Below are 16,593 nucleotides of genomic sequence, written 5' to 3' on the forward strand. Positions count from 1 at the left end.
ATCACTTGTCCGCCGATGTTGGCTAACACTCTTTTCCCTTCATCAAAAATGGACTTACTAACCAAATCAAACCGAAATGCACATTCCATTACCAATTCTAGACAAGGCAAAGTAGGAGGGAAGGCTGCCGCATGTACAATTCCGCTTTTGTAGATCTTCTTTGCCATGGGGCATTGTCCTTCCTTCAGTGTGTCCTTTAGTTGTATCATGTTTATTGTGCCGATATTGGTATCACTTATTCCCCTCACTTTCGAGAAAGTGGTCTTAGGCATCATGTCTTCCTTATCTTTCTTGGCATTCGTTCTTTTTGGGTTCTTGCTTGCACTAACATCTACCATCCTAAACACTTATTTCTGCCCCTTCGTTCTAAGTGATATGGACTACCCTTATCAATCTCCAACCTCTTTCTATCAATGGAATCTAGCTTATTTCTACCTCGCCAAGTGTCCTATCATGAAATCTACACTTCTCTCCAAACTTCAACCTATCAATGGGATGATGAAGTGGTGGATGATGAATGCAAGAACATAAGGGAAACGAAACCAAGCAAGAACAAGGAGTAAATTCCGCCTTTGAACCAATCTTCAGCCCTAAAATGAATTGAATTTTACTTTAATTTTACCTTTATCAATAGCCGGGCTCTCTTTGAAGTTCGGATCAAACTATGAAAAAAATTCAAGCATCCTTGCAAAATCAGAATTTTAATCTCTTGGAAACTGCCCACATTCTGCCCAAAAATCAGATCTTCAAATATGTATCCTCTACCAAACAAAATTGTCCAGGTCTGAAATTGAAATTACAGTTCTAGGAAGAAAATCAGATTCCTCAAAAATTGCCAAACAAGAAGAGAGCACTTAAATCTGCCCCAACAAAATCGGCAAGGTTTGAAATTTGCTCAATTTGGAGGAAGAAGAATGCCAAACACATGAAAACCTGCTCCTCAAGGAAAATCAGCTAGGGCAGAAAATTGTCTCCTTTTGTGAAAAAATTGCCAAGCATAAAGAAGAAAGTTGCTCCAAAAAAACAATCGCCAAACAAGAGAAGGTTGTGATGGAATGAAGAAATGGGCGAGGGAGGAGCCCTCTTATACCACTTTCCTTTTACTCCTCCAAGCTAGCCGACTAGCACCTATAGGAGAAGAAAATTAAATTAGTCTCATTAATGGTCCCAATTTAAATGCCAAGCCAAAATTAATTTTGCATATAGTAAAATTTGCACATTTAATTGCCGGTTAGGACCAAAATTTGCAAAATAAAATTAAGAAAGCCTTGGAGATGTTAAAAAATTTCATTTAATAATGTTTTGGTAATTAAAATATCATTACAATCGGATTGAGATCGATTTTCAATTTTAATTTACCAACCTCTTTAAATATTTTTAAAATCTTCAAGGCACATTTACCCAATTTAATGCAAAATTTTGCAATCTAATCCATCTTTGAATTTTCAATGCAATTTAAATTTTTTACCAAAAAGAAACCATTTTTTCTAGCATTCAAAATCAATTTTTCCAATTTAATTTCACTCGCAAAAATTTATTTTTTTTGCCAAAAAATTAAAAAAATTTCGAAACAATTAAATCTAAAAAATTTCATTTTGAAAATGCTAAAGATTATATAATTACATCCAATTTTCAAAATAAAATCGTCTAAGTCCAAAAATTTGTAAATTTATCCTGTCAGGTATTGTTCTAACCATCGAAAATGTTACCTCTGAAATTTGCTCGGCCTAAGGATAAGATTACAAGTTCTGGAAAATCAAGTTAAGACCGGGTGAAGAAAGAAATCCAACCACATCCCTCTTCGCCTGAAGGCGTCCAAAGCGTACAATTTTCAAAATAAAAGATTTGGACAACTCCGAGAAAAAAAAATTGCTAAGGCAGTCCAGAAAAAAGGGGGTCCCCAAAATTTTGGGGCGATGGTGTGAGAACCTCACAACACTATCCATTTCATTTTTCATTGCATAGAGGATAGATTTGAATATCTTAGGGCATGTGTAAGAATTTAGAAATCAATTGTAAGGTATTGTAATCTTATTTATATCAGAATTTTACATCAGAATTTGTTATAAAGGATTAGGATATCATTGAACATCATAGAAGGCGTTGCCTTAATGTCTTATTGTTGTAGATGCATATTTTCTCATTTGTAATCAATGCTTATATATTTCAATAAATATACAAAAAGTACTTGCATCTTTATTGTTGGTTGTTTGGAGTTTTGCAAGCGTATCAATTCAAGTTTGGAATTTAGACAAAAAACAGAATTTAGATCAGCAATATATTCCTTCTGTGCAAAGTGTTTGACGAAATTCTCAGGTTAAGAAATCAGAAAATTAAAATCAGAAATGCAAGGGATATTACATTGGTATCAAAGCGAAATCCTGTCATCCTGAGGGCTAAGCAATCGCATGCATCCGCTTGAGGTTGGCTCTCACAGATTTTACACTTGTAGGCAAGCTTTGACAAGGAACAAGAATTTGATAATCAGTCGGGCACCATGGGTGATAGGCAAGAGGGTAGCCCACCTTGAGGCAATAGGAATGAGGATTAGGAAACAAGGGAAGTTTTCAGAGCAATGGTTACAGGATAGGAGCAGATGGCTCAAGTTTTGCAAGCACTCACCACCATGGTTCAGCGCATGAATCCACACGAAAGACAGAATCAAGAGCAAGGGGATAATAGGAGTGCAATGGAGTCGCCTAGAGTTCATAGGACGCACTCCAAGATAGTAGGCAAGCTTGCTCATCCTACCTTCATGAGAGATGAGCCTAAGATAGCATCTACAGAAGAAGCAGGAGAGGAGACGTTTGCAGATACCCTCGTGGCTGCAAATGACAAATGGGATTTATTAGCTCCACAGGTGCGAGGGAGGATGACATTCGAGCAGTTTGTTAACCTAAGGAGAGAGCATTACAGGGTAGCAAGACAGGATAGGAGACCTCGTTGCGAGGATAATGAATTAAAGCGTGTTACAAGAAAGCTTTCCTTGACTTCCTAGCACTGAGACTTATGACAAAAATAGAGGCAATAAAATATGTCATGCTACATTTAGAGGGAGTTGCACATGATTGGTGGTACCATGGGATGGTTACCCTTCAGCATAACCACATGACTTCAAATCAAGATTTCATAGACAAGTTGGTAGAGAGGTTTGATAAGAAGGATCCAGAAGTCTACTTCAGGGACTTGGCATAGCTAAGACAAACAGGCAGATTAGAGTATTTCATTAGTGACTTTCAGAGGCTATCTATTATGGTGTCAGATATCTCAGATAGGAGATTGGTTGTTTTATTCACTGAGGGATTATCCGAACCACTCAAGGGTTGGGTAAAAGCCTTTGATCCTTTCAATTGGCAAGAAGCAATTAAGAAAGCTAGAAGTATGGAACAATAAGCCCCAGTAAATAAATTTGAGTCAACGGGTGCATCATCTAGCAAAGACAACAAACAATTTTTCAAGAATTCTGGGAGAAATGAAACAAAGGTTGATAATAAAGATAAATCATTTGCTCCCTTGGATAGAGAGACATTGAATCATTTAAGAAAAAAACATTGTTTTTATTGCGAAGGACCCTATGACATGAACCAGGACTATCCTTTGAGGCCAAAGGGGAATGCAAACAAGGTTATGTGGGCTTATTATGAAGATTCTAATTCTGAAAATTTGGACCAGCAATCTGAAAATGAGAAATCAATTGAAGAAAAGGAAGGCACAGATGATTAAAGTTGAACAAAATGGCTACAGGTGATGAGAAGACTCGGGGTAGACTTAAGGAGGCCCGTCTCACTAGTGTCCAACAAGAGGGATCATACAGGATGAGAAGGGTATTGGCTGGTTAGCAAGTTATCACCTTGCTTGATACAGGTGTTACTCACAATTTTATTGATTCTAAGTTGATTGAGAGGCGTAGGATACAAATAGAGGTGTTTGAGGGTCTGAGAGTGAGGGTAGCTAATGGCTACATCATCAAAAGTGATAGGAAGATTACAGGTCTGCCCCTAAAGATCAACAACTTTGATTTCAAAGCAGATATTTATGTTGTTAGCATGGGTGTTACGGATTTAGTTCTTGGCATGACTTGGCTACATGATATTGGAGAGTTCACTCTCAATCTAAGAGACGTGGAGATGAAGTTTCAATCAGAAGGGAAGACGCATATACTTAAAGCCATTCATGACAATGGGTTTAGGATGATGTCTTGCAGATGCATGGAGAGCTTGTTGAGACATGACTAGGTTGAGTGGATAACTCATTGCACTTTAATGCCATCACAGGGGCAGCAAAAATCAGAATATCACCCAGACATACAGGAACTAAGAATCAAGCACTACAATGGTTTTCAGTGACATACCACCAAGTAGACCTCCAAATAGAGGTATTGAATATATTATTGAGTTAGAGGAGGGTGCTAAATCCATCATGATCACACCCTACAAGCATCCAAAGAGATTGAAGAATGAGATTGAGAAAACCATCAAGGAACTACTTGCTATGGGGCTCATTAGACCAAGTACGTCTCCTTTCGCTTCTTTTGTGGTTTTGGTGAAGAAGGATGGTACTCTTAGGATGTGCATAGATTATAGGGTCTTTAACAGGAAGACTATCAAAAATAGGTATCCCATCCCATAGATTGATGAGTTATTAGATGAGCTACATGGAGCATGTTTCTTCTCCATTATTAATTTGAGATCAGGTTATCATCAGATCTAAGTCAGAAAGCAGGATATAGAGAAGATGGCATTCAAGTGTCATTGTCGCCATTTTGAGTTTGTAGTTATGTCATTCTGGCTAACTAATGCTCCAACTACTTTTCAGTCCACAATGATCAGGGTCTTTCAGCCTCAGTTGAGGAAATTTGTGTTAGTTTTCTTTGATGACATCCTAGTGTATAGTAGGACATGGGATGAGCATGTGCAACACTTAGACACTGTGTTGAGCATTCTGAGCAAGGAGTCCTTGTATGCAAAGGAATCCAAATGTGATTTGGAATTATCAGAGTTATTATATCTGGGCCACATTATCAGTGCTCAAGGAGTACGCATGGATCATGAAAATATTCGTGCTATTATTGAATAGCCTACTCCAATGAGCTTGACAGAGTTGAGAGGATTTTTGGGGTCGTGTGGGCTCTACAGAGGGTTTGTTAGTGGATATTCCAAGCATGCAACACCCTTGACAAACTTGATGAGAAAGGGAGCTTTCTTATGGACTCTTGAGGCACAGGAGTGTTTTGATAAATTCAAGGAGTTGATGACTTCTTGTCCAGTGCTAGCATTACTATATTTTAGCAAACCTTTTGAGTTGCATTGCGATGCATCTGGTGAAGGTGTTGGAGTGGTGCTTATGCAGGACAAGCACCCAATCGCTTATGAGAGTAGGAAGCTTAGGGGCCCTGAGAGGAGCTTCAACATTTATGATAAGGAAATATTGGCCATAATGCATGCTTTGGCCAAATTCGAGCAATATTTAGTGGGTAGAAAATTCAGCATAAAAACCGACCATAATAGCCTGAAACATTTCCTGGGGCAATGAGATCTTAATGACAAGCAGCAGAAATGGGTAAGTAAATTACAGGCATATGACTTTGATATTACCTATTTCAAGGGGACACAGAATGTAATAGCAGATGCCTTATCACGAAGACCTCACTTGAGCTTAATGATGGAGATATCAAAGGATTGGAGACATTTGATCCTTGCAAAGTATGCAAAGGATACATGGGCATCGGGATTCATATATGGATCGGTCCAGAATAATGATTTCACCCTTGTAAATGAGCTCATAATTTACAAAGGGCGCATTTATTTGGTGCCAGGGTCAAAGGTGAGGAGGATGGTGTTGAGAGTTTTATCATGACTCACCCATGGCAGGACATCCAGAATTTTTACAAAACCTACCCACAGATTTGTGAGCATTTTTCTTGGAAAGAGCTCAAAGTTGAGGTGTTGTAGTATGTTACAGAGTGTCCTACTTGCCAGTGGAATACACAAGTGCACTCTTACCCAGATGGCTTACTTCAACCACTTCTGATTCCTGATAGGAAGTGGGAGTGTTTGTCCATGGACTTCATCATAGGATTGTCGAGAGCCCAAGGTAGAGACTGTATATATGTTGTTGATCGGCTTACGAAGTTTGCACACTTCTTCAAGATCAACACTACATACACTACTACACAACGCAGGTGGCAAATTTATTCTTCAGAGAGGTATTCAGGTTGCATGGCTTACCTCGGAGCATCGTCAATGACATGGATAGTGGGTTTATGATTCACTTCTGGCAGGAGTTGTTTAGATTGTGCGGGACAAAGCTCACTCTGAGTACTAGCTACCACCCCTAAACAAATAGTCAGACAGAGATAGTGAACAAATAGGTGGGGATACCTCAAGAATTACATAGCAAGGCAGCTAAAGTCTTGGGTTAAGTGAATATATCTATGTGAGTATTGTTATAATTCCACTTATCACATGTCTATACAGATGTAACCATTCATGGCATTATATGGATATGAGGCACCCTGTTTCATGGATTTGTTGCTATCCAATAGTAGAGTGCCTAGTGTTGGATACTTATTATAGGAGAGCCAGGACATTGTAAAGGCTCTTAAGGAGAATATCACTAAGGCACAAAATTGATAGAAGCGGTATGTTGATCAAAAAAGGACTAAGCGGACTTTTGAGGTAGGCGATATAGTATATTTGATGTTGCAGCCTTACCGCCAGTCCACTCCCAAAAAGGGTGGTGCCAAGAAACTTAAGCCATGTTATTATGGGCCTTTCAAGGTGATCAAGAGAGTTGGATTTGCCGACAAAAAGCAAAATTCATAATGTTTTTCACCTCTCAAAAAAGCGTTAGGACACCATATTGTTCCTTCTACAGTGCTTCCATGATGAAGAAATATTGGTATTGGTGCTAGAAGATATCATTGGTTTCAGGGAAAGGAACTTGAGGCAGCGTACTATAAGGGAGTATTTGGTGAAATGGAAGGACTTACCGGTAGAGGATGCAACATGAGAGAATGAGGAGATTTTGCAGCACCCGAAGTTAAAGTTGCTTGAGGACAAGCAATTTTAGGGAGGGCGGACTGTAATGTCCCCCATCTTTAAGACCCTCAATGGAGTTCTTAGCCTTCCATTCTCCAAAGGCTAAGTGGAGAAATAAGAAGAAATAAATTAAGTTAATAAATAAATAAATTTAAAGGTGACTTTATATTTAATAAATTTGATTTTCTAGAAACACAACTATTTATTGTATTGGAAAAGGGGAAGCTTCTAGAGAGTATTTTCTATAAGCACAACTAATTATTGTATTGGAAAGGGGGAAGCTTCCAAAGAGTGCAATTAAATTATATTTTATTTCCTTCTAGAAGGGTGAAGGAATAGAATAAAATAGAGGTGAGAGCTTCATTGCTAGGCATCCATTCTTTGCTTATTTGATTATTGATTTCTTTGAGTTCTGAGCAAGGGTTTCAGCATTTGCCACCAGAGAATGGAATTCTTTTGTGTGCCTCCATTTGAGCTGGTGAAATACCCAATGAATTTGGTATTGGGAGGACATCATAAAGGTGTTCTATTCGAGCATATTGGTGAAAGATTCTCTGAAGGGTTGCAGCTACGGGCGAAGACAAATCAGTTTTTTCATTGTGCCAAATTTATTGTGTAGGGCCAGATTGTGGAGTACGATTAAAGGATTAAGTTGGATATTGCTACAGTGATTTGCTACAATGACTCGCTACAATAAAATCCAGATTTCTTGAGCGGTTGCCAGGTTACTATCCATTTCATTTCACATTGCATAGAGGATAGATTTGAATATTGCAGGGCATGCGTAAGAATTTAGAAATCAATTGTGAGGTATTGTAATCTGATTTATATCAGAGTTTTACATCAGAATTTGTTATAAGGGATTAGGATATCATTGAACATCATAGAAGGCGTTTCCTTAATGTCTTATTCTTGTAGATGCATATTTTCTCATTTGTAGTCAATGCTTATATATTTCAAAAAAAATACATAAAATACTTGCATCTTTATTGTTGGTTGTTTGGAGTTTCGCAAGTGTATCAATTCAAGTTTGGCATTTAGACAAAAGACATAATTTAGATCAAAGATATATTCCTTGTGTGCAAAGTGTTTAATGAAATTCTCAAGTTAAGAAATCAGAATTGCAAGGGATATTACACAAAATGATGGATATTTTTGGATCAAAGATACCCTTAATCTTGCTAACTTGCTATTACTTTGAGATAATACGTGTGTGTATCCTCCCTAGCTAAGAGGGAGTGTTGATGTTTAGTAGCTTCTGTCAGATAAACTTATATATAAATTATATATGAGATGTAATTGGTATATGTATATATATATATATATATATATATATATATCAATGATTAATTTTTTATTATATTAATTATCTAATTAATGAATAGAATGGGACATGTCTCTTCATGGCTTATTCTCAATTAAATAAGAGGTCGCTGCCATTTGGAAAATACATACCAGACATTATGGCAGTGCTTAGTACATTTGTAGCAAATCCTCAGAAAACCAACAATTAGATTTCAGATTTTTAGCATGTTACAGAATCAAATACTTATTTAAAATATGGCAACATACAAAAATACCTTGATATCAATGACAACAATCTTACATTTTCAAAATATATATTTCTTCAAAGTTCAGTAAATTACTTCATAAGTTCACAGTTTGCAAACTTAGCTAATATTTGATCTTAGATTTGGATAGTAATATTCATTAATTTTTTTCCAATGTTTCTGATTCTTTATCCTTGCATATGCAGATTTATAGGTAAAACAAAATCAATGTCTATACAAAATAGGTGGTGGCAGAACTAGGGATGAGTTTTCGAAACATGGGCAACCAATACCGAAAAGAGATGCGAGATGTAACCATTGTCCTAAGTTGATGAGTGGAGGCATAACTTGGTTAAAATATTACATTGGAAAGATAGCAGGCCATGATATCACCCCATGTGTCAATTTCCCTGAATAAGCTACCAAGGAGGCTATACAAAGCCTTGAAGCACTTGAACACAAGAAGGTAGCAAAATTGGGATAGCGAATGTTGTGGAAGCCCCAATGGGAGCTTTTAGTTCTACAGCGTCAAAAATAGGTGCAAGGGCTTCTACTTCCATTGGGCCACGGATACGAGGATCGTCATCAGACAATGTAAATGGTTATATATCAAACTTTTGGGCTCCATGTAAAATTGTTGGTACTCAACCTAAATTGCAAGGCATTGCATGGAACAAAGAGATACATGAGAAGACACAGGTGACAGTTGCAAGATTATGGTACTACAAGCTCTTTGTAGTCCATATTGGGATCAATTGGTCACTCAATGACCATGTTTGGTAAGGGGTTCAAGCCCCCAACTCATTATGAGGTGTGTGGACCATTGTTACAGGATGAGGTCTAAAGCATTCATCAACTTATCGAAGAGAAAAGAAGAGTTCAGGAATAGAGAGGTCGTATTATTATATCTGATGGGTGGATAGATGGTAGGAATAGGGCACTCGTCGACTTTCTAGTTGCTTTAGGCGAACAGTTAGTATTTCTAAAATCATGTGATGTCTCTAATCAAGTGAAAAATGTAGAGGCTTTGTGCAACATCTTGGATGAGGTGGTGGTGGAAGTGGGAGTGAATAATGTCATCCAAAATGTGACTAATAATGTGTAATGTCCCCTTTTTAGGATTCATAGCGTGATGTTGTCGTTAGCCTATTTCCCCATGGTCCCGTAGGCTAACTAGGACATTAAAGAGGCTTAGAGGCCATTTGGCCTACATAGTTTCAGTTGCAGCTCTTTCTGAGGGGTTTTGAGGCAACTTTCGGCATACTTACTATTTATAGTAAGTCATCTTGGGCATGGGTGGACATCCAGTGGCAGCGGTATGTCGATGGTAATTGTTTAAAATCGGCAAGAAGACTTGTTTATCATTGATAAGATTTTTTTTGCATTGATAAAGCTATTTTATAAAGTTAAATTTAAATATTTAACTTTATTAATGCATAGACTATAGTTTGTGAGAAATATTTAAATTAAAAGAGTCCCCTTTATTTTATGACAAATTGGAGACATAAGTTACATAAAGGGAGTTATGTTTTATCCCACATTGAGAAAACGAAGGATGGAGCTCTTGTGAGAACACTATAAAAGAAATGGAAGAGCTTCTTTTAAGCATGCTTGGAAATATCAAAGAAATTGGAAAATTTTCTGGAGATTGTCTCAATAGTTTGGAGGACGAAATCCCTTCAAGCTGGAAATCTTGACGCCATTGAAAGATATGGTCTTGAGATTCAACATAGTAGCAATCCGAAAAAGCAGATAAGAAAAAGCAATGCAAAAAAGCGGAACCGAAAAAGCAGACTGAAAAAGCGGGTACGAAAAAGCAGTCCGAACAAAGAGGAACCGAAAAAGCAGGCTGAAAAAGCAGGTACGAAAAAGCAGTCCGAAAAAGCAGAACTGAAAAAAAGCAGGCAGAAAAAACAGTTCGAAAAAAAAAAAGCAGAAGGGGCAGCATAGAAGGAAATTATTACAGCCATCTACAACCAAGTTCTTTTGTTAGTATTGCTTTTTAGAGTGTTATAAGCTTTCAGCTGTAAGTGTGCATTATACCAGCATTATCATTTTGTAATCCATGTAAATGCCAAAGTCTTGGCCATATTTCATGAGCATTGTAATTTTCATTGCAATTAAGAAGATAATAGTTGCTGGTGTCATTTAAGCAATTTTATATCATTATTTATCAGCTAGTTAGTTTGCATACCAACTGTTTGTAAAAATGTCAGTTGGCTGTAGGTGTTCATTTCTATTGCTTAGATCATATATATGCACTGAATATTGTCAAAATTAGTAGCACACACATGTTAGACCATTGTGTAGTCCATTTGGAGTCTTCTAGCATAAGAATCTCATTGATGCAAATTGAAAAAAGTCATTTAAAGCCAGCTGAAAAACTATATCAGTCATACGTCCCTTGCATGTGAATTGTTTGATGAAATTCCTTGAGCTTTCATCAGCATTTTTTGAGAGCAAATTTGGGGAGGGTCATTACAGTGGTATCGGAGCTTGCTTGCAAAGTGTTTGACGAAATGTCAAACAACTGAAGTATAAAGATTTTTGGTGTTTGAAGAAGTTATAACCTATTGGGGTTATTACAGTGGTATTAGAGCTTGCTTGCAAAGTGTTTGACGAAATGTCAAACCACTGAAGTATAAAGATTTTTGGTGTTTGAAGAAGTTATAACCTGTTGGGGTTATTACAGTGGTATCAGAGCTATAAGTCCTGCCATCCTGTGGAGGTCTTATAGGGAATTTGGAATAGCCAGATAGAGAGAAAAATGTTTGACAAAATGAATGCCGGTCCAAATCAGAGAAAGGAAAGATTCTTACAATTATTAGACACCTTAGCACAGGGACAGCAATCAGCAGAGCAAAGAGCACAGGAACAGAGTCAAAGATTTGAGCTTATGATGCAAATGATGGCTCGTCAAATGGGGTTGAATGCTAATGTGGTTGGAGAAAATAATCAGAATGGTAATAATCAGGATGGGGCACATAATGGAGGCGAACAAGTTGAGAACAATTTCGGTCATGCACCCCAGCAAACTAGGACAGTGAGTTCGAGGCCCATGGTTCCAACATTTCCTCCTAGAGCTCCAGAGCAGCCCGTACTAGAGCCCCAGATCACTGATATACAGGACCAGTTGAGGAGAGATTGGGAAGCCGGAGGTCCAGATTTTATAGCTGCAATTACCTTTAGGGAGTATATAGATGTGCGGATGAAGCATATGCCACGTGGACATGACAAGAACCAGAGCTATGAGCTACGGAAGAGAGTAGGGAAACTTCAGTTACCATATTATGATGGCTCGGGGAAGTCTACAGCAAGAGCTTGGGTTCAAAGGCTTGACACATACTTTCAAATGAACCCTATGCCTGAGGAAGAAACTATTAAGTATGCAGCAATTCACCTGGATGGGTTAGCACACGAGTGGTGGCATCATGGTATGGTCACTATGGGTCATGCACACATTACCTCATAGGTGGAGTTTAAGGAGAGACTGATTGAACGTTTTGATAGGCCTAAGGATTGTACCTTCCCTATGACAGGCAAAAACTTGTATGAGGAGTTTAACAGACATGCTGATTCGATACAGGGAGACATTAGCATATCTTCAGGTAATGGTTTATCTGCATCATCTTCACAGGTAGAAGGGGTTTCAGATGTTGTGCAGGTTGAGCCAGTTGCATCAGAAGGTGATATCATAGGCACATCGGATTGCATGATTGACATAGATAGTGATTCCAGTACAGTTGGGCTGGATGAAGTTACAGCAGTTGAGGATACTATCATGTTTGAGGATAGTACAGTTGATCAGAAAGTGAGCATTCAGGACTTTGCAGAAAATGAGTATCAAGTACAGTTGGATGCTTCTTCACATGAGATAGAGGCTAGTAGCTCTTCACTTGGTTTGGCAAGCCAGCTGAAGACAAGGGACAAGGATATTGTCACGACTTTATCTCATCATGACAGGATGTATGGATTAATTGAGAATCACATTTGGATGATTCAACGGCAGGAGAGACAAAAAGGAGTCACAACAGGTTCTTCTTGTGACGACTTACAGCAGATCAAGGAAGGCATGGAGGCAATGAAGGTAAGTTACATACATCGACTTTCAGATCGCGATCATCTCCTTAATCTTGCAGGGATCTATTTAGATGCATTGAAGAAGAAGGAGGAGGAGGTTGACCAGCTTTCTCATGAGCTAGAGGATACTTGGAATTCTTTGGTGTGTATTCAGTTAGCTCTCCAGGATTCTGAGAGACATGTGGACGAGCTTTGTCTTGAGGTGAGCTCAGTTCGGGAGTTAGCGCTTATAGCAGGGACTTAGTTTTCTTTTACAGTCAGGTCACATGTTGATGATTTCTCAAAGATGACAGAGTTTACAGGAGAGTCCCATGATCTAATTATTACAGACGTCACCCAGGGGGATGTTGTGGATAGTTTTGAGGACTTAGTTTCCTCAGCAGTTTTTTATGGTACGGAGGGGTTGGACAGCGATGCTACAGTTTTTGATACAACATATGTTGATATGAGCTTTGGAGTTGATTCGCAGGATATGGATGGTAATAGTCTAGAGACCAGTAACTTTGAGGATGCTCCTTTAGACAGTGTGTCAAAGGAGGTTTGTAGGAGACAGTCTAGCCAATGTCATCATGTGTCTAGTCAGTTGAGAGTTAATGAACGAGACATTTCTATCACTTGCCAGCATTTCGACGCTGCTCGTCAGTTGTTAGCAGTTTATGGATGGGGTTGTCCTACTAGTGATGAGCAGGGAGGTAGTTATCTTTCCTTGACAGAGATCCACTCTTTATGGGAGGCTATTCGGATTCTGAGACAGGATTATATGCAGTTGGTAGCTGACAGAGATTATCTTATGGAGTGGGGGAGGACAGCATACGATGCATTATTGGCCAAGGAAGATGAGGTGAGTGAGCTTACTCAGCAGCTTGAGGTGACTTCTAAGATTCTTGAGAGTACACAGTTGGCTTTCGAGGAGTCACAGTTTCATTTGGCTAAGGTGACCATGGAGTTAGAGCGACTGCAGTCTTTACCAGATTCTGTACAGTCACAAGCTGTGGTGTCTAGTGATCCGAGGATGTCCATGGTCGAGATTGTCAGAGACAGTGGAGATGGGAATGCATCCACCCTTGATACAAACATTAGCATATCGGTTTCGTTCCTACTAGAGTCAGGTTCAGTTGAGTTGGGTGCTATAGCGGATTGTTGTGGTATGCCTGACATGGTGGTGGCCTCTAGTACTGATGGCACGAAGACTAGAGATGTTCTATCAAAGATCATGTGTGATGTTGGTAAGCCGGCAGTTGGCATGGTTCCTGCTAGTGATACTACTCCCTTGGCGATGTCTTCGAAGGTAGTAGTTAGTCCCAGCTTGGTTAGTGATCGATTGCAGTTAGTTTCATCTGGGTTGCAGTTTGAGCCACTGACTAAGATTGGTGCATTCTATCGGCATTACACTGTGAGGTATGCTCATCAATTTACCTTTGATGACCATGTTGATGAAATGATGATATGGAGATATACTTTGATTTCTAGTGCTTGTCATCAGTTATGGGATGGTTTGACGCCACAGGATGAGAGTTGTGATGGGCATGACATGGCAATAGGTTCTGCGGTTGATAGCTTGATAATACATGACTTAGAGCAGGAGTTTGGGAGTGATGCTTCAGCGGTTGTTGTTATTGATTCTACTCCTTTGGTTATGACATCTCCTAACTTAGTTGGTGATCAGTCACAGTGGGTTGTATCACTTGTTCATGGTGAGCTGTTGACTGGGGTTGGTTTTTTTTATCAGCATTATACTGCAGGGTATGTACATCAGTTAGCATTTGATCGTTGTGTTGAGGAGTTGGTGGCAAGCAGATTTGGTTTGGGTTCCATTTCTTGTTGTTTATCTTGTGATGTCTTTTCACCATCAGCGGTGCATGGGAGTTATGGTTATGAGACAGTGGCCCGTAATCTACAGAGTTGTGTTAACTGCAGTAGATGTACAGTGTGTGGATTCTTTGTATTTGGTGCAGTTTCATGTGGGAGTGGTCACCATTGTTGCAGAGTTGGATTGTACATTCCATATAGACCAGTGGGATGCGTTGATGGTATTTACTGTGTTGGCAGTTTGGGTTATCTACTCTACTTGGGTTCTAATATTTCGAGAGCTTGTTTCTCATGGGTTCCTGACTTTGGAGTTTGGGTGAGTTGTATTCGCCAATTTGATTATGGATTCCTCTTGGTTAATTTTCAGAGGTTGTTGCAGGAGCCTATGTTGACTAACAGCAGTATAGTTCATGACTACATTTGGGATCCAGGTGGATTGATTGGGTTGTTGTTCGGCCATTGCTTGGGGACAAGCAATTTTAGGAAGGATGGACTGTAATGTCTCCTTTTTAGCATTCATAGCATGATGTTGTCGTTAGCCTATTTCCCCACGGTCCCGTAGGCTAACCAGGACATTAAAGGGGCTTAGAGGCCATTTGACTTAGATAGTTTCAGTTGCAAGTCTTTCTGAGGGGTTTTGAGGCAACTTTCGGCATACTTACTATTTATAGTAAGTCATCTTGGGCATGGGTGGACATCCAGTGGCAGCGGTATGTCGATGGTAATTGTTTAAAATCGGCAAGAAGACTTGTTTATCGTTGATAAGATTTGTTTTGCATTGATAAAGCTATTTTATAAAGTTAAATTTAAATATTTAACTTTATTAATGCATAGACTATAGTTTGTGAGAAATATTTAAATTAAAAGAGTCCCCTTTATTTTATAACACATTGGAGACATAAGTTACATAAAGGGAGTTATGTTTTATCCCACATTGAGAAAACGAAGGATGGAGCTCTTGTGAGAACACTATAAAAAAAATGGAAGAGCTTCTTTTAAGCATGCTTGGAAATATCAAAGAAATTGGAAAATTTTCTGGAGATTATGTCTCAATAGTTTGGAGGACGAAATCCCTTCAAGCTAGAAATCTTGACGCCATTGAAAGATATGGTCTTGAGATTCAACATAGTCGCAATCCGAAAAAGAAGATACGAAAAAGCAGTCCGAAAAAGCAGACTGAAAAAGCAGTTACGAAAAAGCAGTCCGAAAAAAGCGGAACCGAAAAAGCAGGCTGAAAAAGCGAGTACGAAAAAGCAGTCCGAAAAAAGAAAAACCGAAAAAAGCAGGCCAAAAAAACAGTTCGAAAAAAGCAAAGCAGAGGGGGCAGCATAGAAGGAAATTATTACAGCCATCTACAACCAAGTTCTTTTGTTAGTATTGTTTTTTAGAGTGTTATAAGCTTTCAACTGTAAGTGTGCATTATACCAGCATTATCATTTTGTAATCCATGTAAATGCCAAAGTCTTGGCCATATTTCATGAGCATTGTAATTTTCATTGCAATTAAGAAGATAATAGTTGCTGGTGTCATTTAAGCAATTTTATATCATTATTTATCAGCTAGTTAGTTTGCATACCAACTGTTTGTAAAAATGTCAGTTGGCTGTAGGTGTTCATTTCTCATGCTTAAATCATATATATGCACTGAATATTGTCAAAATTAGTAGCACACTCATGTTAGGCCATTGTGTAGTCCATTTGGAGTCTTCTAGCATAAGAATCTCATTGATGCAAATTGAAAAAAGTCATTTAAAGCCAGCTGAAAAACTATATCAGTCATACGTCCCTTACATGTGAATTGTTTGATGAAATTCCTTGAGCTTTCATCAGCATTTTTTGAGAGCAAATTTGGGGAGGGTCATTACAGTGGTATCAGAGCTTGCTTGCAAAGTGTTTGACGAAATGTCAAACAACTGAAGTATAAAGATTTTTGGTGTTTGAAGAAGTTATAACCTATTGGGGTTATTACAGTGGTATCAGAGCTTGCTTGCAAAGTGTTTGACGAAATGTCAAACCACTGAAGTATAAAGATTTTTGGTGTTTGAAGAAGTTATAACCTGTTGGGGTTATTACATAATGCAACTACATATGTGGCTTCCACTAGACTTTGATGAA

The 16,593-nt window shown here is 38.5% G+C and overlaps 1 protein-coding gene across 7 annotated transcripts in view; it reads right to left on the reverse strand.

The window, feature by feature from the left end:
- LOC149553113 (lysine-specific demethylase JMJ27-like) overlaps positions 1 to 16,593 on the reverse strand; it is a 137,819-nt gene that overhangs the window by 11,807 nt on the left and 109,419 nt on the right. Inside the window, exon 10 of one of the 7 annotated variants that reach the window (XM_089788626.1) lies at positions 1,004 to 1,128. The exons of the other annotated variants lie outside the window; for them this stretch is intronic. Within the exon in view, the coding sequence (XP_089644752.1) occupies positions 1,114 to 1,128 (15 nt within the window). The 3' untranslated portion in view covers positions 1,004 to 1,113. Of the gene's footprint in view, positions 1 to 1,003; positions 1,129 to 16,593 lie in introns of those variants that run through there. 7 annotated transcript variants of the gene reach the window in all.

This window comes from Cupressus sempervirens, chromosome 6 (genome assembly GCF_028749045.1).
Source record: "Cupressus sempervirens isolate cs-2001-9-10 chromosome 6, ASM2874904v1, whole genome shotgun sequence".
Taxonomy (NCBI): domain Eukaryota; kingdom Viridiplantae; phylum Streptophyta; class Pinopsida; order Cupressales; family Cupressaceae; genus Cupressus; species Cupressus sempervirens.